The sequence below is a fragment of the Ornithodoros turicata genome, chromosome 5, assembly GCF_037126465.1.
Source record: "Ornithodoros turicata isolate Travis chromosome 5, ASM3712646v1, whole genome shotgun sequence".
Classification (NCBI taxonomy): Eukaryota; Metazoa; Arthropoda; class Arachnida; order Ixodida; family Argasidae; genus Ornithodoros; species Ornithodoros turicata.
The window spans coordinates 1,352,269-1,379,425 of NC_088205.1; the positions used below are offsets into that span (position 1 = coordinate 1,352,269).

General features: G+C 45.6%; 2 protein-coding genes across 2 annotated transcripts in view; one reads left to right on the forward strand and one right to left on the reverse strand.

Moving 5' to 3' along the window:
- Window positions 1-1,182: 1,182 nt before the first annotated feature.
- Window positions 1,183-5,026, reverse strand: LOC135395250 (uncharacterized). Its single transcript, XM_064626488.1, has 2 exons — window positions 3,868-5,026; window positions 1,183-3,314 (listed from the first exon to the last, which is right to left on the reverse strand). The coding sequence occupies exons 1-2, from the start codon at window positions 4,988-4,990 to the stop codon at window positions 1,267-1,269; spliced, it is 3,171 nt and encodes a 1,056-aa protein (XP_064482558.1). The 5' UTR covers window positions 4,991-5,026; the 3' UTR covers window positions 1,183-1,266.
- A 3,074-nt stretch (window positions 5,027-8,100) lies between these two features.
- The window catches only part of LOC135393790 (adenylyl cyclase 78C-like), a 288,020-nt gene continuing 268,963 nt past the window's right edge, over window positions 8,101-27,157 (forward strand). Inside the window, exon 1 of the mRNA XM_064624059.1 lies at window positions 8,101-8,196. Within this exon, the coding sequence (XP_064480129.1) occupies window positions 8,165-8,196 (32 nt within the window). The 5' untranslated portion in view covers window positions 8,101-8,164. The remainder of the gene's footprint in view (window positions 8,197-27,157) is intronic.

A 27,157-nucleotide genomic window follows, 5' to 3' on the forward strand; every position in this document is an offset into this window, starting at 1 on the left:
GGACAGTCGAAGCACTGCCAAAGCTACTGAGGAGACCACAGGAAGAGGACATCACTGAGGAATTCCCTCAACGTTCGTGCACGCGTGCCAGGCTCGGTGAGTCAAGAAGTGAGACAAAGAGCGGTTAAAATACAGGGTTACTTAGCGAACAGCTTACAGACTACGTGGAGGAAAGTGAACAAAAGGAACAAAGCAGTGAGCCCATATTTCGGGCTATGCGTACATCTCGGGGCGCAGGACGCGACAGCTCACCTAAACGGTAGGACGCCCTCGAACGTTGGAACAACCAAAGGTAACTTTCCTTTTTTCTTCTTTCTCATAAAAAAGAATGTGGTTAACGCGGATATTGTAACTTTTTGAGACTTTGTGTTGTGTCTGTCCTTTCGTGTTCCCTAGTCTCGGGATTTTACATTATGCGCCATCTTCACCCTCTCGCTTGCCTTGCCATTTTTTTCATTCCAACCGCGATACAATTTCTTTAAAGTAGCACACAAGTCATTTTTAGCACTCTGTTTTCTTTCTACATGCATCATGAGAAGTGATTCACCCCACACATTCGTAATTATCGCAGATATTGAATTTAAAGTACGCCGCAAAGAGTGACCGTGCTCGCAACGGTGGGGAAGAGCAGTACCATCATGTGATCTGCATGCGACCTCGCGCTGACGCTACAGAGTTCACGCTCGCTGATTGGTTCAGAGAAATGTTATCTGCTACTCGGCTGTTCGCGGTTCTGAAAAAACATTGCTCCCTGCCCGGTCATGATTCGGCCGCTGCTTCAATTCCCCCATTACCCGGGGGAAGCTGATTTGCGGCGGCAGAGAGTCCCTTATTACATCGGCCTTCCTGTACTTTTGAGATTCCTTGTTAGCGCCGCGAAGCAACTGTGGCTATAAGTGGCGTACGGACGTAAACAGAACAGCAGGAAGGACAGAGGGGTTAGTATGCGTCCTGGGCAGACTTCAGGGAGAACTGTGCAGACATTAGTCTTCCGGAAAGGCCCAGACAGCTGTCCACTGTGCAACGAGAACTGGTCCTTCCTATATTGTATTTACCTTTACTGTATCGATTATCAACGTTGCAATACATCTGTACGGCTAGGGGTCGTGAATGGGAGTTTGTTTCCGCAACTTAATAGTAGTCAGAGTTCTGTAGCCGATTGCACGTTAGTATTTAATCGGATTCAAGTCAAATGAAGATATCAAAGTGAATATTGCGATACATTTGTATGAACCAGTGGTCGTGAACTGGAGGTCATTCCGCAACTTAACTAGAGTAGAGCGAAGAAATACACGTTAAACGCGTAATATTTGTGCACTTATAGTATTGCAAAAAGTCAACATTGCTCAGAAGAGGAATGATGCACTGCTCCTTGGACAAGAACGCTGGTCCTGAATCGCGTGGCGAACAAGAAATGAGACATGACAAGATGAAGAACAACTCTTGTGCAGCATGAAATAGGGAAGAATCGAGTTTAGAATAGTCGTGAAATATTTCTCGCATGGCGCGGTATGACAAGCGGGACCCGTATGACCATGCAAACGCCTCTTTCTGCCAGGTAACTTGGTCTTCAGGCTGGATTCCTAGCGAACTTTGTATGGACGCCAAGCAATCCATGTATTTCTGGACTGCCTGGCTCGTTTTGTGGTCCCAGTTCCTGGAAAGCGTGATGGAGCGTACCAATTCCTTGGCCACGAGCACCCCAACAGTTGGATGGTTCATATAAAATGGAAGTACATTCGCCTGCGCATTAAACTGGAACAATGGAGCGCTCTGGTACGCTGTAGAAATGAAGAGCCAAAGCTTGTCTTTAAAGCGAACCCCTTGTAGGTTGGACATGACCTGATGTTCAGCAATGACGCTGTCGGCGTCTGTTGGCAGCCAATTCAACAGCACTTTTGTCTCAAAGCGCTTGATGGCGAAGTAGGTGACCAGGAAGACATTGTCTCCGACCGGAAGCTGGTCATATGTGCTTTGCATATGATCCAGCATGGAGCTGTGGTACGTTACGATATTCAGTGTATCCAGTTCAGACGTGATGAAGTCTGTGCTGTCAGCAGTCATCCATTTGCTCGCTTCTCCTTGCTTCACTGCCAGTTTGATAGACTGTGCAAGCATCAGAGCTGCCGATGCTCTGTCGGCGTAATTAAGTTTTCGCGATATCAGATAGGGCCAGGTGTGCAACAAAGCCTTTTGAGTGATTCGTAAGCAGGTTGTGACTAGAACGTCAGGCGAGGCGTTGATGAGATGTTGTTGCAGGTAGAAGAAACGAAGAACGTTCGTAATCAAATGGACTGCAAAGTAGATGCCTCTAGACAAGAGCGTTTCGTTGCTTATGGTGGCGATCATATCGACAATGGCTTGGAATCCACGTACTAAGATGAGGTCTTTGGCTGCGTTTAATGCCAGTCTGGGCGGAGTCATTCTGTTCACTAGATCCACTACTTGATTCATGCTGATAGGGGCGAAGACATCGCTTAAGGCGTCCAAACTTTTGTAAACCTCCGTTGAAGGTTTCTTGAGAAGGATGTCGAAGGCCCGGTCCCACTTGACAACTTGGCCGACGTGTCTCTCTGCATCATTTTCGTGGTAAATTGCCTTCACCACATCTCTCACGTAACCTTCAAACTGAGAGCTGAAAGAGTAGTTCCGTTCTTGTGGAACAGCGCCTCGTATCGTTTCCTCAATGCGATCCTGAATAGATGCCGTTGATTGAAGATAGAGGTACGGCTTTTTGTCCTTGTATATAAAGTTTAAACTGAACAGTGAAGAAAATCCTCTTGTAACTGATGCATTGACCAAATATGTTAAGATTTCTGCGAAGGTACTCGCTTTAAGAACTTGCGATATCCCGAGTTCTTGGCTAGTGATAGACACAATAGTCTCGAGAGTCAGATCGCTGTCGACCAAGTATTCGTAGCATGTCCTGTAGAGTCTGCTGAAGAGGTGCATGCCTTGCTTGTCTGTCGGTTCTGGTTTGCTGCCGAAAAGTGTGGCGTTGATGTTGCGATGGTATAGTTGTACAGTGTGTTCGATGAAACTGACATTACTGTGGTTCTGAAGCCAGTTGTCACATACGTAACTGTAGTAGTCGGTGCATGGGTCAGCGTCGACGTTGAGCATCGACGTCAAGCTCTTTCGAATTTTTTGGCATTCTGACGAAGTGCAGTCCAGTTGGAGACGTTCGAGTTTCGACGTTCTCTTTTGATAGTAATAATAGAGTAGCAGTAGAATGACGATGAGGATGAGGAACACGCCGACAAATGATGCGACTTCCCCTGGGGTAAACTCTTCCACTTGGCTTACACCATCTCCTGGAAAAATCAAGAAAAACATATCGCCATATTTATAGCCACATACGAGTGTACAGTAACTCAATGCAAGTAGTTTGACTGCCTGCGCAGCTCTTTAGTGTCCCCAACTGCCCGTGGAGAGACATCATTGGCCCCTCTTTCACGTAAGGGGAACCTTCATTCACTTTCTGTTGCATCTGTTAACCTCTGTAATGTTACAGTGTATGACGGACTCTTGATAACGTCTCATACGAGGAGATACACAACGGCCATTTCGTCTATTCCAAGCTTAATGGACCTTTTTTTGCAACGCTTCTGCGCATGAACCCTAACGGCAACGAAGAGGGTTCCCTCCATATTGAATAGATGGCGCCAATATAGCGCCGATCGTGTTTTGGCTGGACAGCCGCTAGGATACGACGCGGGTATCCAAAAGGCTCCATTGACTGCCTTGTCTCGACAACCAATCGAGCTGCTCCTTGAAACCTGTTCATAAACCGAGCTCTCTCCTCCACGCTTTCCTCGAATGCCACTCACACTGATCACTAATGTATCTACATGCACAGACACCCACCTTTGTGTCCGAAGTATGTCATTCTCTTCCACAACTTCACAAACGCTCCAGTTACTGTGAACTGCCTTTGAGGTCGCTTGCTTTTCTTTGTGGCTGCCGATGTTGTGCCGGACCTCGGGCTGCTGAAACCCGTGGGAGATGTGACAGGCGTCACCCTACTTGTTCCGTCCAATGAAGTGGCACCCGGTGACAATGCCCCGTCGTCGTGCCGCTTCTTGGAACGCTTAGAGCGCTTTGTAACGTTGGCGTTTGGCGATAGCTCCATTTCTACTTCTACATCTTCTGCAAACATTTTTGTGCCATGTTTCGGCTCTAGCCTTTCAATAGCCTGGTCTATGTCTTCGTAGCGATGCTCGTTTTCCTCCTTCGCACGGAACGTCCTAAACCCTGCACCCTCCGGACGTTTGAAACTCGTGATCATACCGAATATCCTTTTTCCAGGTGTCTTTCTGTTTTCATTTTCATCCACTCCTTTTTCCTGATTAGCAGAAATTGGCACTGATGTTTTAGGCTTCTGTTCATCGATCTCGGGCACGACAGGAACGCGTTCGGTGTCGGTCTTCAGCTTTGGGGGTCGCTCTTCGTCGTTCGAGATAAATCGCGTGTGGCCTCTGGGCTTCTCCACTGCAGCGTTCGATTTCAGATCTTGAGAGTTACTTCCGACCGCGTGGTGCCCAGGAGAAATTGCCGGTCCGTGAGGGCCTTTGCTCTCCTGCGACGTGAGCCTTGTTGGGCTTGATGGTGGCTTGACTTGAAGCATAGGGTCATTGGCAGCGTTGGTCGGAAGTGGACTGCGGTGGTGCTCTCGTGGTTTACCGTTGTGTGCCGGAGTGGTGGTTCCTGGTGACTTTGTAGATGACGATTGGACTCCGCCGTGTTTGTGGTCCTTGGCCTTGGTGACTGGATGTGGGTTGTGGCATGGTTCGTTTCCTGCTTGTCCACTCGTTGCTGGTGAGGTGACCTTTGAAGACTTTGTAGATGGTAGATGACCTCGATGATCTTTCGTGCCTCTGTACGCGGTTGTCTTCGAAGGCTTGTTCTTCTCATTGGTTCCTGCCAATCCTTTCTGTGGCGAGACGCTGTTGGGTTGGTTCTTATGACCGTCTTTCTTCGCATCTTTCATGTTCACTGTCTTCGAGAACGTGGATGGCTAGTTGAATGCGCGCGCCTATGTCTTCTTTCACCCAAAGACACCGAAGGCGTGATGTGGTTGATTATTCTATGAAGGGTCGCGCAAAACTTAAGAAAGGGTACCTGCACTCTCTGCCATTGAGGAAATTCTAATGCGCCGGCTGGAAATAGTCTTATCACCGATGGCGCATGAAAGATGAATGATTAGGGTACCTGATAGCTATTTAGGTACCCTATGAATGATCAAACAACTCCTGTGACAATAGGCCCTCGCCTTGTGTGGTCGGGCTTTGAGTAATCATGCCCCAGGCGGCGTCTCGCCTCGGGACGACTCTGACCTAGGCATTAAGGCCGACTCTGAGTTTCATCGAGATTTGTCAGCGAGGCAAAGCTGTAAATCAATCGGAAACACCTCTAAATAATTTATCTACGTGCAGAAGTCTTGCTTCAATGCGCCTTTATCATATAATCACAATAAAAAAAAGTACTGGCATAAAAACGTCACGATTGATAATCGGCTCGCATTGATTCCTAGTACCATCTATTATACGGAAGGAAGGCAATTAATGAAGCTATTTATTTTCGAGACAACCTTCCAAGTTTGAAAACCAGCACAGAACACGTGTTATCGATAGAAGATCATTAATCTTAACTATCTTTCGATATATATATATATATAGTGGTATAGATATATTTTTGTGGCAATTTAACTATTGTGCGACGCCGATATAAATGATTCTCACGTCGAAGCAAAGAATTCCGTGGAACGAGAGGTAATGTTCTCCGGACAGTATTTCCGGAATGAAATCGCAGCAGTCAGAAAAAAAAAAAAAAAAAAGAAAATAGAGAGACGCGATCGAGAGCTGTCTTATCCTGGCAGCTAAAATAGCCAAGATGAGCATAATAGAAGACGACACGTTATTGCCAGGAAATGTTTGTACTGTTGGCCTCGTGTGAAACCAATACGAGAAGCAATTCTCGCGGATCCTTAAGAGGAGTATACACGTGAGTTCAGTTATTGATTTCTTCAAATGTGTACAAAAGAGAGAAAAAAAAAAAATCCTGGCGGAATGAAAGACGTCGTTACCATGACGACAACACAAAAGGAACAGGATTCATTGGTTGTGTTGCTCGTGATTGATGATCGATGGGGGAAAAAAAAATAAACGCAATTTACGTCATTACCTCTCCCTCTCCTTCTCAAGAAGCGCGACAGTAAGGACAGGTCTAGGATTGGTGTCCTCAAATGATTCTTCCAATGGTCGCGTTTGAGGAGACCAATCCGATGCCTCGCCTCATTGTCCCGTTTCTTGAGAAGGAGAGCGAAAGTTTCATTTGCTCATAAATCACGAACGACGTCATGTCATGAATGCCGTTCCTTTTGTGTTGTTGTCATGGTATGGGCACTCCGGGAGGAAAAATGGTGGCACGTGAGAGGGAAGGGTGTGCTAATCCTCTTGCTCTGGGATTTGGGTAGTCCAAGAGGACTGCTAATATCAAGACAACCCATACCAGAGAGCTCATACCAAACTCAACTCATATCATACTCAGCTCATTCCGGGACACCTCATACCAGGGAATCACATACCGGGACAACTCATATCAAACCCAACTAATAAATACCAGTTCAATTCATGCCGCACACTAAAATCGATAAAAACTCTAGTGCGAGGTACGTAGAAGGACGAACACAGACAAAGCACTGCCACTGGAAAACAAAGTTTATTCTCGCGAACAACGCTATTAAATATAGGTTCATCCTGTTGTCATCCTCTCTGATTGGCTATTGCTATTTTATCCTTTGCTCAAATTTTACTTTTTTTTGCAAAGTATTTTTTGATACACTAATACTGAAGGCATACTCACGCAACTATAACCCAGCCTTTTAATCTTCAACGCTTCTTGATACAACAGAATCCCTGGTTTCTCAAACAATTTCAGTGTTGTCAAATATAGGTTCACAATGAAAGATGAAAGTCACTGAAAAGGTTAGCCAGCTGTAGGCCAGTTCTCTCATAGGTTCACAACCCTGACATTCTTTTAAATGATCCACTGGGTCTCCAACCAGCCCAAAATTTAACGTTATTCATACCACACTCAATGCATACCTGGACAACTCTCAACCAGGACCTGTATGTAAGTATAAACTTATTTTTCAAAATTTATTTAATTGATTTAATCTTACTATTGACCACTCGGGGGCTCCTACAGAAACGGAGCAAAAGGATCAGGTATAACAACACTCTAATAAAACACACAATAAATAGGCATGAGACAACAATACTTCACGATATAAGAAAAAGCTACAATTTATACAAGTATATAACACCGATCGGGCACGAATGCACTAAACAAGAGGTCCGCGTCTTGATCATCGTCTAACTTGTCGTGGCGAATACATATTAATTACGTTGTTAAAAGCTGCATTGAAACGCAGAGGGATTACGTAAGCAAATGTTACATTGTTTCCCAGGATATTCATTTTCATTATTCATCAGTAAATTATTTAAGGTTACTCGTCGAACCAGCCTCGTGTCGACACCCTAACCCTAAGGTTACTTGTCGAAAAGCCTATGTGAGACGACGCAGAAAATACCAGTACAACGCAACACGTTTCTGCTGTTTTCACCATGAAGTTTATTGGGCCTGATGCCATTTTATCATTTGCGTGTTACACAATATCCGGCGGCGTGTAATAACTATAGCTTCAAGTAACGTTATATAAACCCAGTAAATCCACTATCGCGAAATGATAAGTTAAGAAAACGCGGAACGCCGGACAGCAATAACTGGAATCCTTTCTCTAAACGAAACTTTATTACGCCGCAGATGCGTTCCTACCGCCCACGCAAGAACGAATGTCACGACTTGTGTAATAGCGAAGAATATCCGCGTTATCGCGATATATTGGGCTACAAATTGACATCTTCTAGTGACGAAGTGTCGCTGGAACTCACGAAAATGGCAAATGAACGCCACTTCCTTCGTCATGGTTCCTTATCAGGAACGGCGTTTCCAAGGGGAAAGAGGTAATGGAACTTATCAGCAAAGAGGCGTGCGTGAGGCTGCGAAGTGGCAAAAGCTATCGCAGCGTTCCTAGCTTTCTGCGCAGTGTCCAAGATGTTACGCTGAAGTGCGGTTCTGGCGAGGCAGTGCTTTTGATGTCATGGACATGATCACTAGGGAACAAGTTGACGGGTACGTAAATTTCGATTTTTGCGTGGCACATGCTTTGAGGAATGTTTTGGAGGATTGTTGATGTTATATTACACCCGCTACGATACATAAAGCAGAATATAGCGTACTTTTAGGACGCTTCAAATGGCCACATACTAAATCCGGTTCTGTTTCATAGTACATTTTGCGCCGAACAGAACTCGAAGCAAGTGCACTCGTGTGTGCCCGAAAAATAGCGTTCTGCATAGTGTTGAGATACGGGGTAGCCCGAATCCCAAAATCTGGGGACTTGCTCGAGAAAATCCCGGGATTTCTTTCCTTTTTTTTTTCGGAGTCTGCAGTTGCAATATACGCATGTTCCCTCCCTTCCTTGCGCGGTGCGGTATATACCGCCTCACGTGAGGCGGCTTCGATTATTGACGCCTCTGATAAGGCCGTGCTCGTGATCAACGGTAAAACTAGAAAAAAAAAAGAAGAGAAGTGAAAGAAAAGAAAAAGTAGGACAGCGGTTTCCCGCAGGATTCATGTGATTCGATCAGCGTGTGTGCCGAAGATGGACGCCACGTACAGGCGATGTAGCAAGAAAGGGCAAAACTTTTAGGGCCTCTACAGAAGGTCTACACACACACATACACGCACACACGCATGCACACACGCATGCATGCATGCATACATACATACATACTAGTTGTAAGTAAGCGCTCGTCCTGTTTACATCTACTCTGTGGTAGTCTATTCTAGCGCTATCTTCTGTACTGCAATGCACCAACTAGCCCAACAACATATAATACTGAAATACGGTGGAAATTATCGTAGCATAGTTATGATTAGTGTTTTTATTGACATGTAGAGACAGAGTGCTGAAGAGACACACACACAAAGAGCGCAGACAGGAAGCGTCACAGTTAAGCCTGGTCCGCACCGACGCGTCTACGCGACTATTGCGTTTCAATAGGTCCGTCCGCTTCTGTGTGACGGATGCATGGTTTCCGCACTTTTGCGACGCTGCGTTACGAGAAACAGGTTACAGTCGACGACATGAAGTGAAGTAAAAGAAGGTAAGGGCGCGCGGCGGCACGGTTGCCCGGGCAACGACCCACATTTCTTGAATCCCTCCGTCCAACCTATGCGTCCTATGCCGGCGAACCTATGCGTCCGTCGCTTTCGAAGGTGCTTGCGTCGGTTCTCAGACGGACGCGACACTGACGGACGCGATGAAACGCAATAGTACGGACCAGGCTTTACCCTGAGCAAATCTTCTTCTTCTTCTGCTTTTGTTTCATTTTTGTATGCGCTGTCTCGGTTTTATCTCAATCCCGAAAGCTTGTCCCGGGATTCGTCCGGAACAATCCCAAAATCCAGGCATTGAAAAAATTACCCAGGATTTCCGACACTTGCATGCCGCCGCTGGTAGTAGCACCAGCATCGTATACACTATACTGTGTTCGGTGGCGGAGTCTCGCTCCAATACATTTTAATCTAGTAGCGGAAAAAGTCTCCCCGCTATAAATCAAGGTGGCAGGAATCTTCTTCTCCGCTACTTACTGCCCTCCTCTTCGCAAAATGAAAAACGCGAGACGAAGAGAAAGAGGACATAGGCAAAACACATTTTTTCTCATTTCTTTTCCCGTCCGGGAAGCATGTTTTGCAATCGCCTCCTACCTCGAGCACTTTCATTAATTAAAGCTTAATTGCATGTAATGCAAGCCAACTATTCAATTTTTTTTTCAGAATTTGTACTATTTATTTTCTCGATATATCCGCGTACGTTTTAAGCTTGCATTTACGAAGCACGTACCGGTATCGGGCACTATGGGGTTACTTTAAAAAAATATTATTGTGCAAATAATTATTAATCTACAGTGTGCGTATTGATGACATATACTGTGTTTTGCAACCTTACTGTTAGGCGCAGCTACGCTGTGCCGAATGTAATTGGAACACAGAGACGCATCTGAAATACAACAAAATACCTTAGTGCGAACTGATTTCGCTAAAACTGCGTGCTTTGCTTCAAACTTGTGCTGTTTTTCATGTTTCTGATTCGGTGCCAAGCTAACGCGGGTGAAGCGTTGCCGTTGAAGTGAAATTAGATTAGCCGATATAGGCTGCGCTTCAAGGATACTTTAACATTAGAAATGTGAACCTGTGTGTAATGAGCTTCGCCAAGTACACACAGTGCAGCAGTAGTATTATTCGGGTACCCAGCAATCAGCATGATTATAATTTTTTGGACACATTTTTCAAAGCGTTTGACACTTTAGTTTTTGAGAAATTATCATATGATGTAGTTTCTTTAAACACCTCATAACAGAGGCGACCTCGTGACATGAGTGTTACATTTTTCTGCCACTGACATTAGGCTTTACCTCTTACACGTACATTTAAAATGCACATTTTCTGCGGGTGTTTTTCGGCACTTACGTTTTTTTGTCAAATTCGGATATTTTCGGCATTTTCAAACGATTGCCCCAAATACATGCCTAAAAATCGGCAGGTATAATGACACATGGAAGCAGGGCAGCCTTGGGCGCTGTCACAGGGGCAAGTGGGGCAAATGCAATCCGTACCGCGGCATTTTCGGTATGTAGCACCATACGCAGGATAGTAATTCGGAATTTTTCGGAATGTGCCGAATTGCCAAGAAAATATTCGACGGCTGTTTTTCGACATTTCTCGACAAATACCTTGAGACGTAAGCGACAACTGCCCTGTGCACTATTCCTCTGGTACTTTTAAGTATTCCTATTCATGTGATAACGTTGTTTTCCAGAACGTGCATAACTTTTCACTGATAATTTGTAATTTACTTTACAACGCGACTCTCTGGCGATGTCTTTCCCTATGTAGATGACGCAAACGATATCCCCGATCGCACTGCCTTCACTTTGCCACGCGAATGAAGAACCGTAATGGTGTTCGGTTCATCTTCCCAAACCAGGCAGGTGGCCGCATAATATTGATTCCTTCTGGACGATCGCTCTCACAAGTTGTGGGGCGAAGTCTGTGGAACGCGTGGTTTTCCGCCGATTGAACTGGTACCTGAAAGCGCGTGATTTTTTCCTGAGGTCATGGCAGGCTTTCGCCAGGGACGTTCAGCAATTGACAACGTTGGCGATCTCGTTGCTGAAGTGTAACAAACGAAGGCTGAAGGGAAGCTCACCGGTGCAGTTTTTCTCGACGTAGAGAAAGCGTACGACAACGTGTTGCACAGTGCCATCGTCGCGACGCTACAAGAAGCCAAAGAAGGAGGCTGAGCACTCTCATGGATACAAGACTTTCTCCCTGACCGACGCATCTTCGCGCGTACCATGGAAGGTGACACCGCTCTCTATCCTGTCCGCCGTGGTGTTCCACAGGGAAGTGTACTTGTCCTCTTTTGTTAACGTTAAAATGGCTTCCTCCACGCAGAGCTTTGTAATCATGCCCGCATCACTCTGTACGCAGACGACATCCGCATATGGAGCTCTGCCACCAGTCGAGATACTGTCCAACGCCGGTTGCAATGCGCCTTAGATTCTATTATGGTACCTTGCCGACTGAGGCTTATCGGTTTCCCCTATTAAGACTGTCACCATGTCGTTCACCCGACGATAGTTAAAAAAAATATCCTCTCTTCGTTAGGGGCGCACTGCTAGACTGTGCCTCATCGCAATTACCTGGGTATGACAGAAGCATGACGTGGTTCCGGCAGGTGAAAACAATAGCCACCAAGACAAATGCTCTACGTTGCATTGCTGGACCGTCGTGGGGCCCCTAATGTGCTGACCTCCGTTACGCGCACACATCGTTGATTCTCGGCACATTGCGATACAGCCTGACCATCGTACACGGTCTCAGCATATTTGGAGAGTGTGAACTGCTCAATATTCAGGCCCCAAGTGTTCGCTTTGGAGTTCCCAGAACGACTAGACTTATTCTGTCAGACTGGCAGAGGCGCGCGAGACGCCAGTAGGCGTCTTACAGGACATGGAAACACTTGGGATTTATGCGCGTTATCTCACGTGGCATCCTTGCCATTATCTTCGGCTTATCGAGCGGCCTGAAAGTGCATCAGTGCGCTGCTATGCCACTCCAATGTGGACTTTTCGCAGGCCTCCTGTACACGGGGTGTTTATTTTTTATCATTTACAGAATTTTTATACGAAAGAGAGAGCAGCACAGATACTGTTTTTGCAATTGAGTTATAGGACCAGGCAGACATCCACTGGAAGAGACTATGTAACTACAAGATGATTAATCGCCTAAATTCACTAATCACTCTTTCATTAGGGAATTTTGGCCAAAAGCGAAATAAGAGAACGGGGGACGATCCTTGTTGAAAGCCGTACTACATTTTAAATATCCCTCGCTGAATTTCGGCATGCAAATGAGCCGAAACGGAAAAAGCGGGGGCATCATCTATGCCGAAGGAAGCTCATCTGGTCAGCACCTACTCCAATCATCTCCACCCCTCCAAATCACGTGACCCTCTGACGTGAAACGAGCGCTGTGTTCCCGGTCACGGTGGTTTCGGTTTCGGCTCATTTGCATATAAAAGTTCGGGGATGGATATTTCAACGCACGTGCGTGCCTCAGGATTTGTGGCCAGCGAGGATAGTCTCTCATCCTGCTATCTCGCTTTTGCACGAAATCTTCTCTAATTAAAGCGTTTAATTAATGCATTTTAGGTAATTCATCTTGTAGGTGCACACTTTCTCCGAGAGCATGTCCGCCTGGCCGTATAACTCAACTACAGAAACGACATCTGAGCTGCTCTCTTAGCACATTTCTGGTCTTCTGAAGAAGAGCTCTTTTCCTCGCGTTGTTGGTCATCAACTGACGTACCTCAGCTCAGCTTACTTTCAACGACTCCCAGTGTACACCGATGGATCAGTGTCTCGAGGAAGATCAACAGCAGCTTTCTACACCACACATGAAAGCATTGAAGCGGCGCAGAAACTTCCCTACGAAACGTCATCTACGGAATCGGTAGATCTCTTTACCATACTGACCATGTTAAACCACATCGCGGTGTCAGCGCCTTGCGTGTTCACAGACAGTAGGGCGGCGCTTAAGGGTCGGGCAAATTATTGTACCAGAAGAGTCAGTGGCCTAGATACCATGATCATGCTTGCAATGGGTACCCAGTCACACTGGCTTGCATGAAAACACCCGAGCAGACACCTTAGCACGTCGTGCCCATGTGAATGCCACCTTGAATACTATACCACTCTCTGCCTCAGCATGCCGATTGCAGATACGCCGAATCCGCCACAGCAGCACCCGGCTGTTTCGAGAGGGCGCTGTCCGGTTCAACGGTCATCTCCGGTCCATCGACCCAAGCTGGGTATTTGTTGCAACACACCACTGCTCGCGTAGAGAAGTGTCTATTTTACATCGACTACGCCTTAATATCGTCAGGGCTCCCCTACTTCTCTATAAGATGGGCCTTGTCCACTCGCCAACATGCACTACTTGCGCTGTTGAAGCTGATATTTCCCCATCTTCTCCTCAGCTGGCGCAGATTCGCTACCCCTCGAGCCACCCTCGAACGACGCCTACTCGAACTGCGGTGCTGAGACTTTTCTCTGGCCACTTTACCCGGCCCGGTACGATATCCGGCACAGAGGTCTGTGACAAAAGCAGTTTTGACGTTCCTCAGCGACACAGATCTCACGCATAGCCTGTCAACTCTCAGCTTGTGAAGTCTTGTGTCATCTCATTCGTCAGTGTCCCACACTCACCTCGCCCTTATGCCTCTCACTTTATGCATATTTCCCTCTTCTTTTTTGTTTCATCTTATTTTATTTTCCCTTTTCCGTTGATGTCTCTCTCATCCCGCTCTCGCCATTTGTTAGTTTATTAGTTTCTTTCTAGTTCCTTTTATTTAGTCAGCTTTAGTTACTTCTTCTTCTATACTTAAATTTTCGCGGAATAGCAAGCCGACACACAGTCTGGCTGACCTTTCCGGTTTTTCATATTCTTTTTTCTTTTCTAATAATATATCCCCCCGCCTTTGTGCTTTCCCCCACATTTTGCATGAACTTCGAGGCCCGAGTTATAGCTCATATGTGGGGCGACATTTGAATTGCAAGTACTCGAACAGAAGGAATCGGTGTTTTCACTACACCCCACCAAACTTCCAAACCCATTTTAATTTGATGGCTAAAACTTCCGTCTCACATGAGCCTCCTGACTAGGCACAGAGCCAGGCATCCATTAGTACAGGACTACAATTACCGCACCATAACTTTCAAACCGAACACGCGCTTCATCTGAATACCAAATGAGTTGAACGCCACATGCTGTCACTATTCAAGCCCAAGTTTAAGACGCATTGTGGTAACGCATTGCCCTCCTTCTATATCTCATCAAATGTACGTGCTTTCTCCGAAGACTAATGACCATCAAGAAATGTACCCGTAACAGCATCTTCCCTGACAGAGCCTCGCCGAATGTATCTTTGCGAAAAAGGTGGATCAATACTGCTGTCTGACCCTTGCGCGAATTAGAGCCGTGCACATGAGAAGGGCGTGTAGCGTCAAGCACGAGGACTTTACATTAGCAGGATTGTTTTGGGGAGGCAAATGATGATGATTTGATGCCGTTGTGGTAACGCGCTGAGATGGTCGAGGCATTCGCGCTGCAGGGCGCTGACTTACAGAGACGCCTCGTTCCGTTGTTGCGTGCATTTTGAAGGAAAGTCGTTTTCGCAGTGCGCGAAGATTATCGCCCGCGATGGAGGATGGAAGCCAGAAAGTTCGGTGAGCTGAGTTTGCGTTTTGGAAAAACTTTTTACTTAAGGCTTATCAGCCTGATTTCTTTTTGCGCTGCAATACGCGATTTTTTTCTTTTTGAAGGGGTCGCTATCGTCTGTCGATGAGAAACTTGGTGTTTCCTAGTATTGAGTTAATTTTCTCCATTTCTTTTTTTCGTTTTCACTCACTCACTCACTACGTTAATGAACGAAACGACGGTTTGTTAAACGAACGAAAAGAAAATATCAGTGATGGATTTCGAATGAAAAAAAAATAATTGAAAATCCATAGTGTATTAATTACCAGTAAGGTTGCATGTCGGTCGGCCGAGTCGGCTTTAGTCGAAGAAATATACAGGGTGTTTCACCTAATGTGATAAAAAATCGTATTAAAAAGTAAAAAAAAAAAACTACTTGTCTCAACATTATGGGGTCAACTATATTTATCTCGGGGGAGATTTTGCCGTTACATCTGAGCACTTTTATCAAATTTAATTCGCGAGAAGTTGAATTTTCCCAGTTGAAATTTGCTAGGTCATCGTCCGTTTTCTTGGCAGAAACACAAAGGGACGTCAGATTTACCCCATTGCATTACAAAATGCATTCCCGCCTACTTTGGTAATAGCTGAAAAAAAGAAATAACAGCGAAAACCGTCGTTTCGACTTTCGAGGCGCGCAAATTATCGGCCGAGCTCAGTTCTCCGTCAAGTTAACGCGACGGAAGAAATAAGGTCACCCGCCCCTTCCTGTTTCCTTTTGGCTTTTATTTTAAAAGTGAAAGGGCAGGTAAATGGCCTCCTCACATCGCTTCTTTCGGAGATCTCAGCGCGGCCAATTTGCGCGCCTCGAAACTACGTTCTCCGCAATTTTTTTTACGGCAATCACCGTTGCAGTAGTGAATGTACTTTGCGATAGAATTGGATGCATCCGGCATGCGCTTTCTGTTGCTGTAAACGAAAAGAACACACACGCACACAGAAACGTGAGGTTCATTTGGCAAATTACGGAGTTAAATTGGGATTCAGTTTCTTTCAAATTAAATTTGACGAAAGTGAGTCATGGAAAAGTCTCCCCCCCCCCCCCGGACAAGAGAAATAGCTTTGACCCCATAATGTTCGAACGAGTGGATTTTTAATAGTTTTTTTTTATCGCGTTAGGTGAACACCACAGTATAAGAATTTGCTCCTTTTCTTTTTAGTACGATTGGAGACCATACTGTCCATTTCGTAATAGAAAAGAGCGTAGAAGAAGAACAAAGGTGTAAATTGAGCGAACACAAAATAACAACAACAATACACGATGCTGTTGAAACGGGGAATGTAAAACAATTTCGAATGTATCTTTCGTGTTCCTGGGAAACGGGATTGGTATTCCGAAGCGATCCGTGTGGCGCTTTGCGAAGTTTGAGCGAATATTTCAGATCGAATATTTTGAGGTTACAAAAACAAAGAACACGTTGGGGCTTTTCTCCTTTCGGAATAAGAGAAAACTGATGGGAAAGTTAAGACCCACACAGGGGCCTATCGCAATTGAGAAACAATGTCGAAAGGGAAGTAAGCGGACGAAAAATGTTTTAATATTAGATTTAAAAACGAACACATGAAGTAAAAACCTCAAACGGCATTGAACGACGTTACTGTTTTGCTCTGTCGTCCAAGCAGATCTTTTCTTTTCTAGATCTCGCGAATATTTAATGATTACGAATTATTTTCGTATTGCTATGTCTCCTGGACGATCTCCGCATTTTTTTATTATTATTTTTTTTCTGACGCAAACAGATAAGAGAAATCCCGTTGTAACCATATCAACGAAGCAGTCTATCGGTGGCGCGCTCTCCCGAAGCTTGTGCCGGAAGGAATACGTTCTACAACTCGAGGAATTAGTGTATGGCTGTATGAGATACAGAAATGTCCTTTCTACGATTATACCCAGGCTGCTGGCCAGGCTAATGGGGCATAATGACGCCAACGGTATTGGTGGCATTCCCTTTTTTTTCATATCGGTATTACTCATGCTGTCGTCTGCTACAAGGATATCTCGATCAGGGACTGCTATTGGAGCACGTTAACAACCGGGTGCTCTTTGACCTCTGAGCACAGTTAATATATCAAACGCAGATGCACGCGTTGGCAGCAACGTGCTTTGTAGTTTGAGCTCACAGGTGGAGGGAGCCCATCGGAATAATACATGCGTTTTGAGGAACAAACACCACGGATGACTGAACTGCCATCTTTATTCCGTGCGTTAGTCACTTCGGAGTATTTTCCGCGTTATTCGTTTCGGTTTGGAGAAGCGCGTACGAATGCATATAGACGAGGAATATTTATTTATTTGGAAGTGCCCACAAAAACGGAAATATGTATTATGCCATTCTCAACTCAACCCACACAGTTGTCTCGTGACGTAAGGCCACGAATTATCACTATATCAACTCAACCGAAATAGAAAGAAGAAATGAGAACGAAAAGAAGAAACAAAACGAACGTCATTACTATGCGACAGAAAACCAAGACAGAAGTGGCTTGCTCCTGCTAATGGACGAATGGATGAATATATAAAGAACAGCCAAATATGATTGATGATGATGATGGGACGTTTCATCATCGCCGGAGATACTCTACACCATTGCACGTGGTAATTTGATGAGGACATAGTGACAAGCGTCGCGGTGAGAACCGAAGACCTACAGTGTCCAGAAAGGTGAAAGAAAAATATCGAGATGGTATATAGTTTCTATAAATGTGGCCAATGTAACACTTGAGGCGGACTCATGCGATAGTTACGTTCGCTTCCGGCGAGGGATGGCAGCACCGTCGGAGAATTGTTTTCTTTGTTTTGCTTTACTCCTGCGTTCTTCGGAAGGGATTCAATCGGCGCTTGAGTGCAGAACATGCTAGCAAACGACAAAACCATTATTTTCATGCGCAAGGATGTGGAAAACTGCAGCACGTTTGTCGAATTTGTTGATTGCAATCAATTCCTAGACTGTTACCGTAGATCGTGTTACAAGCGCAGCTAAACAGGGACAAAGGGGAGACAGACAACACAGCGCTAACTTCCAACAACTTTATTGAACCAAATCAGGTTGCAGCTATTCCCTGATTTGGTTTAATAAAGTTGTTGGAAGTCAGCGCTGTGTTGTCTGTCTCCCCTTTGTCCCTGTTTAGCTGCGCTTGTAACACGATGTTCATGTACCAACAAGCCCAAATTGCTGTGTTACTGTAGAAATGACATCATTTTGGCCCAGATATCTGACGGGAGGACATCACGTTCCACGTGACCTTCCGACGCCACTCGCTCAAACGTCGCCCACCTACGCATTGCTGATGAAGGCCCAATAAGGCCGAAACAGCTGTCCAATGCTGTTGTGGCGACGTTTGGGACTTATAAACAGTGGATCGCTTCAGGCCTTCAAAAATGTGTCATTCCCTAGATAAACTCGAGAGGAACACGCTAGTACCTGTTTCGTGTAGAAATTCATCAAGGTTTACGGGAACCCTGTGAACAAAAATTGCCCATAGACTTTCTAAAGAAGGGAGTCCGTATGAAGGCAGAATGCTCAGCGACCGCTTTCGATTGAAGGCAGCTCACTTATAATCGAGCAGCATTACATTTCTTAGCCTTTTTTTTTTCTTCTCAAGTATCTCTATGCCTTTGTAAACATTGGCAGTATGAATTACATTTGACTTTTTACAGGCACGTGTGTTTTGATACCTCTAAGCGTGCCGTGTGTCTCTAAGTGCACGACAATAAACTTATATAAAGGCAAAAGAAGAGGGAACATCGCACGTATGCTACGACCCTGGGCGACGGCTCTGCATCTGTGGTGCCACAACACGAAGCGGGCAAGAGATAACACGAGCAGCAAAAACTCGAAAAACTTCACAAACGCAAAAATTCCAAAAGTGGCAGCGAAAGCTTGCTCTGCTTCGAACATTGCTCTTGGATAGTTTGACGGACGAACGCGTTACGAAATAAGAGACATCGAAAAACAAAACACAATATGGGAGCATTAACGGAGCTGCGCAGAAATATTCTCATCTTGGTTGGTTTTAGAAGATGGTTCGTTTGGTTGGTTTAGATTTTAGGAGAGATTTGATGTCCTGCTTAGAAAACGTGACTAGACGTTCCGTCGATGACAGATGTGCGATGTTCGCCATTTCGTCCGCCTTCTCGTTACCACTTATGCCAATATGGCCAGGTATCCACTGGAGGATGACGTCGTGACCGATGTCTGTGCACTTGCGATTCCCTAACAGGATGTCTTGTACTGTTGACGCCGTACGGCCTTTTTCCAAGAACGATGAGATAGCTTCACGGCCGGCTTTGGAGTCTCATCTTCTTCGGTGCCCGACCCGTGTTTCTTTGAACGTATAGCATACAAATCAGCGAATTCCGCTTGCAAATTTGCTTGCAAATTGCGTTCGCCGTTTGTTGGTGCAGAATATTCGTCGCAAAGTGAATTCGACGCGGCGTCCCTGGCATTCAGAAACATTTCAGCCTTGGGGCACTCCCATATGAGCTGGAGGGCCTGCGTCTGCGAAGATCCCTTTCCGCCTACAACACACTGTTTTGTAAACCATAGCGGCGTGGTGGGGTGGAGTATTTACTTTCGGTTCGACTACAGGTGTATGCAGGAACGCGACAACGTCGAAGCTGGGGCACTAGTTGTAACCACGAAACTTTTGAGTGTAGAAAACGATCTTTGATTTGGTCCTGCCGGCTTCGCGCTTTTGTCCGATCACAGTGCTCCTCTTCCCTTTTAACCCTCCCGTCCCCCACAAACACGCACATAAATAGAGAGAGAGACTCACTTGAAGTAAAATATTTAGTATGACTTCACTGAAAGGCACTTCGTGTCTGCGTCTTCCCCGTGCGCAGGTTTTCCTCTCAGATCGTTGCGTGATTTCCGCTTGGATATCGATTGACACTGACGGAGAGCACGAATTTTTAATTAAATTATCGGCGTCCTGCGCATTACGTGCCGTGTTCAAGTCTGGAGCTTGCAGAAAGCTCTGTTTGTTGATATTTGCCATAACAATGTAATTACAGATTAGCATTTTTCGTAGTAATGTTATTGACGTACGGTAATCATTCCAAATAGTACAACAGGAACGGGGCTCACAAAACAAACGTTTATGCACAAATTATTTTACGGATCAAATGATATCTCAAACTATAATATATCAAATAGGATCATATAAATACAAAAACTGCGGACCAAATATACTTACTTACTTTGTACATACTTTACTGTAATTTGCTCGAAAAGTCACGGGAATTTTCCATAGCTGCAATAATTAGTTTATTCCCTGTAATTAGTCTAACTCACGGGGTGAAGTTGTAAAATAATGTCATAGTTAACTTGGTAGCAGTTATTTTTCTTGGAACAAGTCAACCGGAGCAGAAACTGATTCTTTTAAAGGCAGGTCACCATGTTTTATGTGTACATACACTGATACCTAACCGCAAACTTGTTAAAAAAATGGAAATTGAAAGTCGAGGAGGAATATTTCTTCCTTTATTTGCCTTTGCATTACCTTTTGCTGCACCCAGATATAATTTTGAGGACATAAGGAGCAGGCCAAAGTATCTGATAAGTTTTATCGCATATTTCGCCGTGCGTTTGAAGCGACGCAGTAGACTGGTCCAGGATTGGATCTCCCTGCGCGAAATATGTGATCGTGGTGGTGTATCACGGGGCAGACGAGTAGAATTATTCAGAAGTGCGACGGACGAGCCGTTTGATTGAGCTGATTATGATCGAAGACGCTGCACGCCTCTATAGTTTCTCTGTAATAAACTGTCTGGGCACTCTCTTTGCTGACACAAACTTGCAGCTCGAGCTTGATATTTCGCTGCACCCATTTACGCTTGGTCGACGGCTGAAGGAAGAGGAACGAAAGTGCCAGACACAGAGCAGAAAACTGAAAGTGGTTGCAAGACTCGAGGAAGCAGGGCTGTCGACGAAGAGTGAACACCCACTCCATTCTGTCGATATCTATTAATACCTTGGCGTTCATTTTTCGTGTAACCTTACATAAAATACGCACATAAAGCACATCTCAACTAACGCTAACCGCACGGTTGGCCTCATTACTTAGGCGTAATTAGGCGTAGACCAAAACAGCCCCCTCTCGCCTCAAGCGGCTAATTTATCTGACGTACGTATATACGACCTAAGCTAGAATACGCCTCTGCCATATGGGATCCATTTCAAACTTACGTCACCGTTTCACTCGAGTCCATCCAGAACAGGGACGACCGTTTCATTGCTAATGACTGCTCCTCCTTCACATCAGTCACGTGATTAAAACGTGAACACGACCTAAGTCCTCTTGAGCATCGGCGTCACGCTGCGCGCTTGTCCCTCTTTCATCGATTTTTCCATTCCATGCCCACAGATCAATCGCCAATATCCCGTTCTGGTCCCAAGGTAAAACGCTTCAACTCTAATGGCAAGTCATTCTTCTGCCTACTGACTGGAATAGTCTTCCGATCTCTCTTGCGACCATCAGTGACCATAAATCATTCCTCGAACATATCCACGCCCATTTTACCTAAGGTGACCCATCTTATGCACCACGTGCATTATGTATATAATAATCCAATGTGTGCACTGAATGACTGTATCATGTACTTCCCACTCCCCCATGTAATGTCCGTAAGGTCCCTTGGGGTACTAATAAGTAAATAAAGAGTCGAAGATCGAGAGTGCGTTCAACTCCACCTGGGCGTGCTATTATGGCGTCCAGTTGGTGCAGGTATTACTTTTCATACCTTCCTTGCTATTTAAAATTCGCATTATACGGGACAACAACTCTATTTGATGATGATGATTGGGGAGTTTCATCGCCAGGGACGATGTACCCTACCCCACTGCATACAAGAGTAGCTCGATTAGGTTCACATTAATTGATTTCTTCCTTCAATTTGCTGCTGCAGTATATGTGTGAGACTCAAGAATATGAAGCCGAAAATAACGGGTGAATGTAACTAGCGGTTGCGTCGACGCCAGAAAGACAACTGGAGGACGACACACGAATGAGGGACAGCTGCCAACATGGCATGCAATGCTAGAACTATCTATGGCAGTGGGTCCATCAGCATGATATAGTGGGGAACTGACTGTGTCGTCACAGGTTCTGGGAAGAGCCGAAGCATCATGGGGCGCTAGTACAGAGCGGACGACAGTGTCGCAACCGGTACATATGCTCTAAGCTCTAAAGATTGCCCCTGCAAGAATGCCGGAATGGAGCGTCGCACGAAGCAGTAGGAGGCACAGAGAGCTTGCTGCTGTATTTCTGCGTTACCCCCCTTTAACAGTGGTCAGGCATCTCTTGTGCGTTAGAGGGTGGCTGGCTGCTGGCTCACCCAAAATAAAACCGGGACCGATGGGGAAGGACATAGCGATCGTTATCGTTATATTTCAAGTCCGCGCGCTCCAAAGCCGCTTTGGTTGACTTGCGCAAGAGCTTGTGGCGAATCACGAACCGAAGGGATTCCTTTAACGCGCACCAGCTCGCGAGGCTCAGTGGTTAGCGTGCTTGCCATGTCACGTCGAGACTGGGAGGTACCCGGGTTCGAATCCCGGTGCCGGCGGTGCTGTCTGGGGTTTTCCTGGGGTTTCCTCAGACGCTTTCAGACGTACGTCGGCACAGTTCCTTTAGAAGTCGGCCCAGGACGCACATTCCCAGGGCGTCAGTCGTAACGTTGCCCACCTCTGTGAGACCGACAACGGCAAGCCCTCTCGCCATCACCACCACCACCAACAACAACAACAACATTTAACGCGCACTACGGGATAACGACAACTTGAAGATCGGGGCCGGACAGCTGTAGGATGTGCAGGTATAGACCCGTGCCGCCGACAGCAGCGTGCCGCGAACAGGGCAGAACCCGCTGGTATGTTCCTAAGCAGAACCACCGTGACGCTGGAGGCGGTGTGGATGTGGAGACTGCGTGACGCAACGGGTACGAGGCGGGTGAGTTGTTTCGTGATAGGCGTGATTTCCTGTCTCGGGTTTCGTCCTCTTCGCAGCTAGTCAGTTCCACTCCTGTCTCCTGTTTTTATTCGATGAGCGTGGGGAACTCCGGCTGTACTGTCTGGGTGCGTTCCTTTGGGTTTTCCTCAGACGCTTTAAGACAAATGTCGGGACAGCTCCCTGTGAAGTCTGCCCGAGGTGCAAGACGCGTGCGATAGTCGTGACGCTTCCCGCCTGGGCGGGCGTGGCCGACTACATCAAGCAGTTCCACGCCTACGCTCTGCTGATACCCGGAGGAACAAAGCATCTCGTACAGATCTTTCTTCTCGACGCCACTTTTTCCTTCTTTGCCTTATGTCCTTTCCTATCTTTTGCATTGGCTATTTAGTTTTATGCTTTACTAAAGGTGCTCCTCCGTTTGCGATGTGGGTGTATCTTGTACACTCTGCCATACCTTCCAAGTGGTATTTAGATCCCGTGCACTAGCTGGAGGGCGCTCTGGCCATTTCATCGACAGCAAGGCCCAAAATGCTTTTGTGCATAACGGCGTGGTACTGACATCGTATTCGCGCCTTTGTGTGTTCGAGTTAACTTTATATTCAGGCTTTGGCCCTATTAATCCGCAAGACCACTTCCGTAGGATTAGTTCGAAGAAAGGACATCTCTTCCGCAATCCGAAACACGTAAAATGTCTACGAGAAGAAATTTTCGGAGATGAACCATAAAAGATAACTACACAGCGCCTGGCTTATAGACAAGCGTGTATGTATCCTGTATTTAATTGCTTTAAGTTCAGTGCCCATCTGGCCGGAATTGACTATAAATCAATGGCCAGCCACTGCCAGTACTTGCATTATGAAGATACAGAGCTCGCACTGACGAATTCACATCAATACTGCAGTCAATTACAAACTAGAACGTACATTATGAATGTTGTAGGAACAATTTTTTTGTGTGTTTTTCTCTGACGCACAATCTGCTAACGTGATGATAAATTTCGTAGTAAACTCGTCCCCAAGCTTGAAGCATTCTATTTGACACGCGTGTTGCCCAAAGTTGTTTCAAGATGTAAATAAGACATTTCTTGCTGTTGAGTGATAAACCCCTGTTTGCCAATGCTCGAACATTTCTGCAATTTCGCGTAATATATTTAGCTGATTCCTCCCTGCCCGTGGTGCGCTTTGACATGGCGTAAACAAACTTTGCAATCCTTCAACGTTTCTATCATCTTGCATTAGCATTTTGTAAGCCTTTCTTCCCTGTAAAGAGTGTGCTTCATCCTGTGTGTGTGTGTGTGTGCTTTACTAGCGTGGTAAACTAACGTCGCAATCCTTTCTCCTGTTAAGTTTGCGTTATAGGCTGCTTTGCAATGAATGACACTAGATACTCCGAATGTAGTTTTAACTACAGCTACCACTTGAGAAGATAGTTTGAACTCAGCTAGCTACATATCAGGAAAACATGTATACAGAAACAGAACATATAACATACAACATAAACATGTATACCATATTACCCTGTGTTAGCCCGAAAGCCGATCATTGGAACGGCAAAACTGGCACAACACTGCTTCACACTGCTCGTTTACGCCGCCTTTCGCATTGAGGGAGCGCTGGAATCGAGCGCAAACTCTAGTGCGCGATGCCCATACCCGGTCACCTCATCGCAAGACTCTAGTCTTGCCATCACAAATCCAGTGTACGTCCCAGGTTCCTGTTAAGAGTTTGAGAAATTGGATCAATTCTTGTTATAAGGAACTGGTATTTAAGGTTAGGGTATACTGTCCCATGCTTCTTACTCTCCAGGACAGAAATTCCACTTTCCGTCAAGCCTATATATTACTGATCAGCCGTTTTATGCGCAATAATCTCGTTGTCTCAGTATGTATACCTTCCATAATTCTTTCGTCGATTGTTTTCTCGCGGTCCTTTTTACGTCTTCAGGTCATGATAACACGCCCCTTTCTTTAGATTGGAGATTTAGCAACGTTAACCTTGCCTGGTACGGCCTACTGGGTCCTCCTAAGCCTTTCACACTTCTGAGCTCTACTCTACGTTCGCTATATGGGGGAGGAAGCCATAAAAAAAAAGTGTCTAGCGGGAGCCAAAGCTCACACCGGTGAAATCCCTTTCAGCTCGTAAAGCCACTGTTGCGAAAGTTACCGAAGTACATGTCATTCCCAGGCTCACCCTGAGGCAAGGCTGTGTACAATCTCTTCGATTTCGTCGTCGACGAGTTTTGCGAAAGTGTGATACAAGCGTCGCATTTCGCCCCAGGTCTCAGATGGAGTTTAACGCCAACTGCTTCTTCAATTCGCCTGTATCAGTTCGTGCAGGTCTCGGTTTCGTATTGAAAATCTGACAAAGCAAGTTGGAGAGTCTGTTACTTTGTAAAACTGTCACGTTGCTGCACTTCACAATAGGTATATAAGACACAAATTCGGTATGGACACGAGCGGCGAGTTCTTTTTCTCTTTCGTTGTAGTCTGTTTTTGTTTTTTTTTTGTTCTGCGTTTAGTTGGACTTGGAGTTGGACGGACTAAAAATAATACGGAGAAGTTCTGCTACTCCGAGAAAACAAAACAAAAAGCAAAAAAAAAAAAAAAAAGAGAGATGACCAGGGTTCTGCGTTTAGTTGTATACAATGCGTGCTATTTTCGTATTTCAGTGGGTGACGGCGGGAATATCAGTGTTGTAGGGGTGAACCAATGGACTATACTGGGGAGTTGCTACATGTTTAGAACTTGACTGCAGCACACAAACAACGACAACAGTGTTAGACGGAGGAGACAGAACGCCTGCAAGCGCCTCGTAAAGCGTCTGGTATGCTCTCTGGTCGGTGCAAGGGACCCGAATGCCACTTGAATTTCTTCAGGCACGATGTCTCTGCACTGTAAAAAAAATCAGTAATTTTACTCACAAGTGACGGCTAGCTCTGTTGCCGGCACATGTGCCGTAACCTAGTTATTGCCGTTTGGAGTGCACACTGCACAGCTCCCATAAGCGAAAAGAATGACATTTACATGAAAGAGATATTAAACTGCGAAAGCCCAGGCCGGAACTGTGCAGCGATTTCGGGCAGCATATAGGTTACAGAGGCACAGAAACAACGACAACAGTGTTAGACGGAGGAGACGGAACACCTGCAGAGTAAGGGTAAACCGCCGGAAGGGCACCCTCACATTGATATGGGTACAAAACTACTGAGGGCTTTTTTATTTTTAACTATCTATTTTTCTTTCGATTTCACTTTTTGCTGCATTGCGGTGCAACACCCCATGCCATCGTCATTCATGTAGTTTTTACCTTTCCAATTCAATCGTATGTGGCCGTTCGCTGTTGTCACCCACTTATTGGTTATCGAAGCTCCCATCAAAGTGCTGTCTCGACTTTACTCAGTGTATTACTGGGTTATACGCTCTGATGGGTTATGCACTCGGTTACAGCGAGGAGTTCCTGCGAGCAAACGTAACCAAGTTGACAGCATAGAGACAGCTTACTAGTCTCTAGCACGTACAGACTATTTTTGAAGCGCGATGCGGGCAAGCCAGGAAACACAGCGCGAAAACAACAACCACGGGAGGAAACATGAGACACACACGGGCGCTGTGTCTCCAATGTTCCTGTCTACAATGAATTACCAACTAGCCCAACAAAGCATTTTGTAGATGCGGGCAAGCATTGCGCTTGTCCCATCCTACAGTTGGCAATACAACGGTAGTCTCTAGCACGTACAGATATTCGCAATAAGGAGAAGAATTTATATAACCAAACAGACTGGCCTTCCGAGAATCCACCGCCAGAGGCTCTCAGGTCATAGCGTGTCTTCATACGGGTGAAGGCTTGCTGCACATGGTGCCTGGCAAACCATATATATCTGTAAGAAGTCAATCCGACTGTCAGCTATACCGCGACAGTTGCTCTCTTTGCAAGTTTCTCTGAGGCCAAAAATAAAGAAGGAAGACATTCTGGTATGATATTTATTATGGGACTCGAATAGAAAAAAAGAAAGAAAGAAAAACAGCTTTGAGCGACATCTCAACCAAAATAACCCTCTTCGATTAGCCTTTTCAGATATGTCCTTAGTGAGCTCGGACGCTTTTATGCCTTGCGGAAATAATGTAATGCGGCTCCAAAGACGCTTCTTTCAACCGCCATATGTTCTTACTTTGTACGAGATTCGGATCTCTTTTCCCTTCGAAGGACGTATTCTGCACGAGCTAGTATTACTGAGTGCTTCGACTCCATTCATTAATACG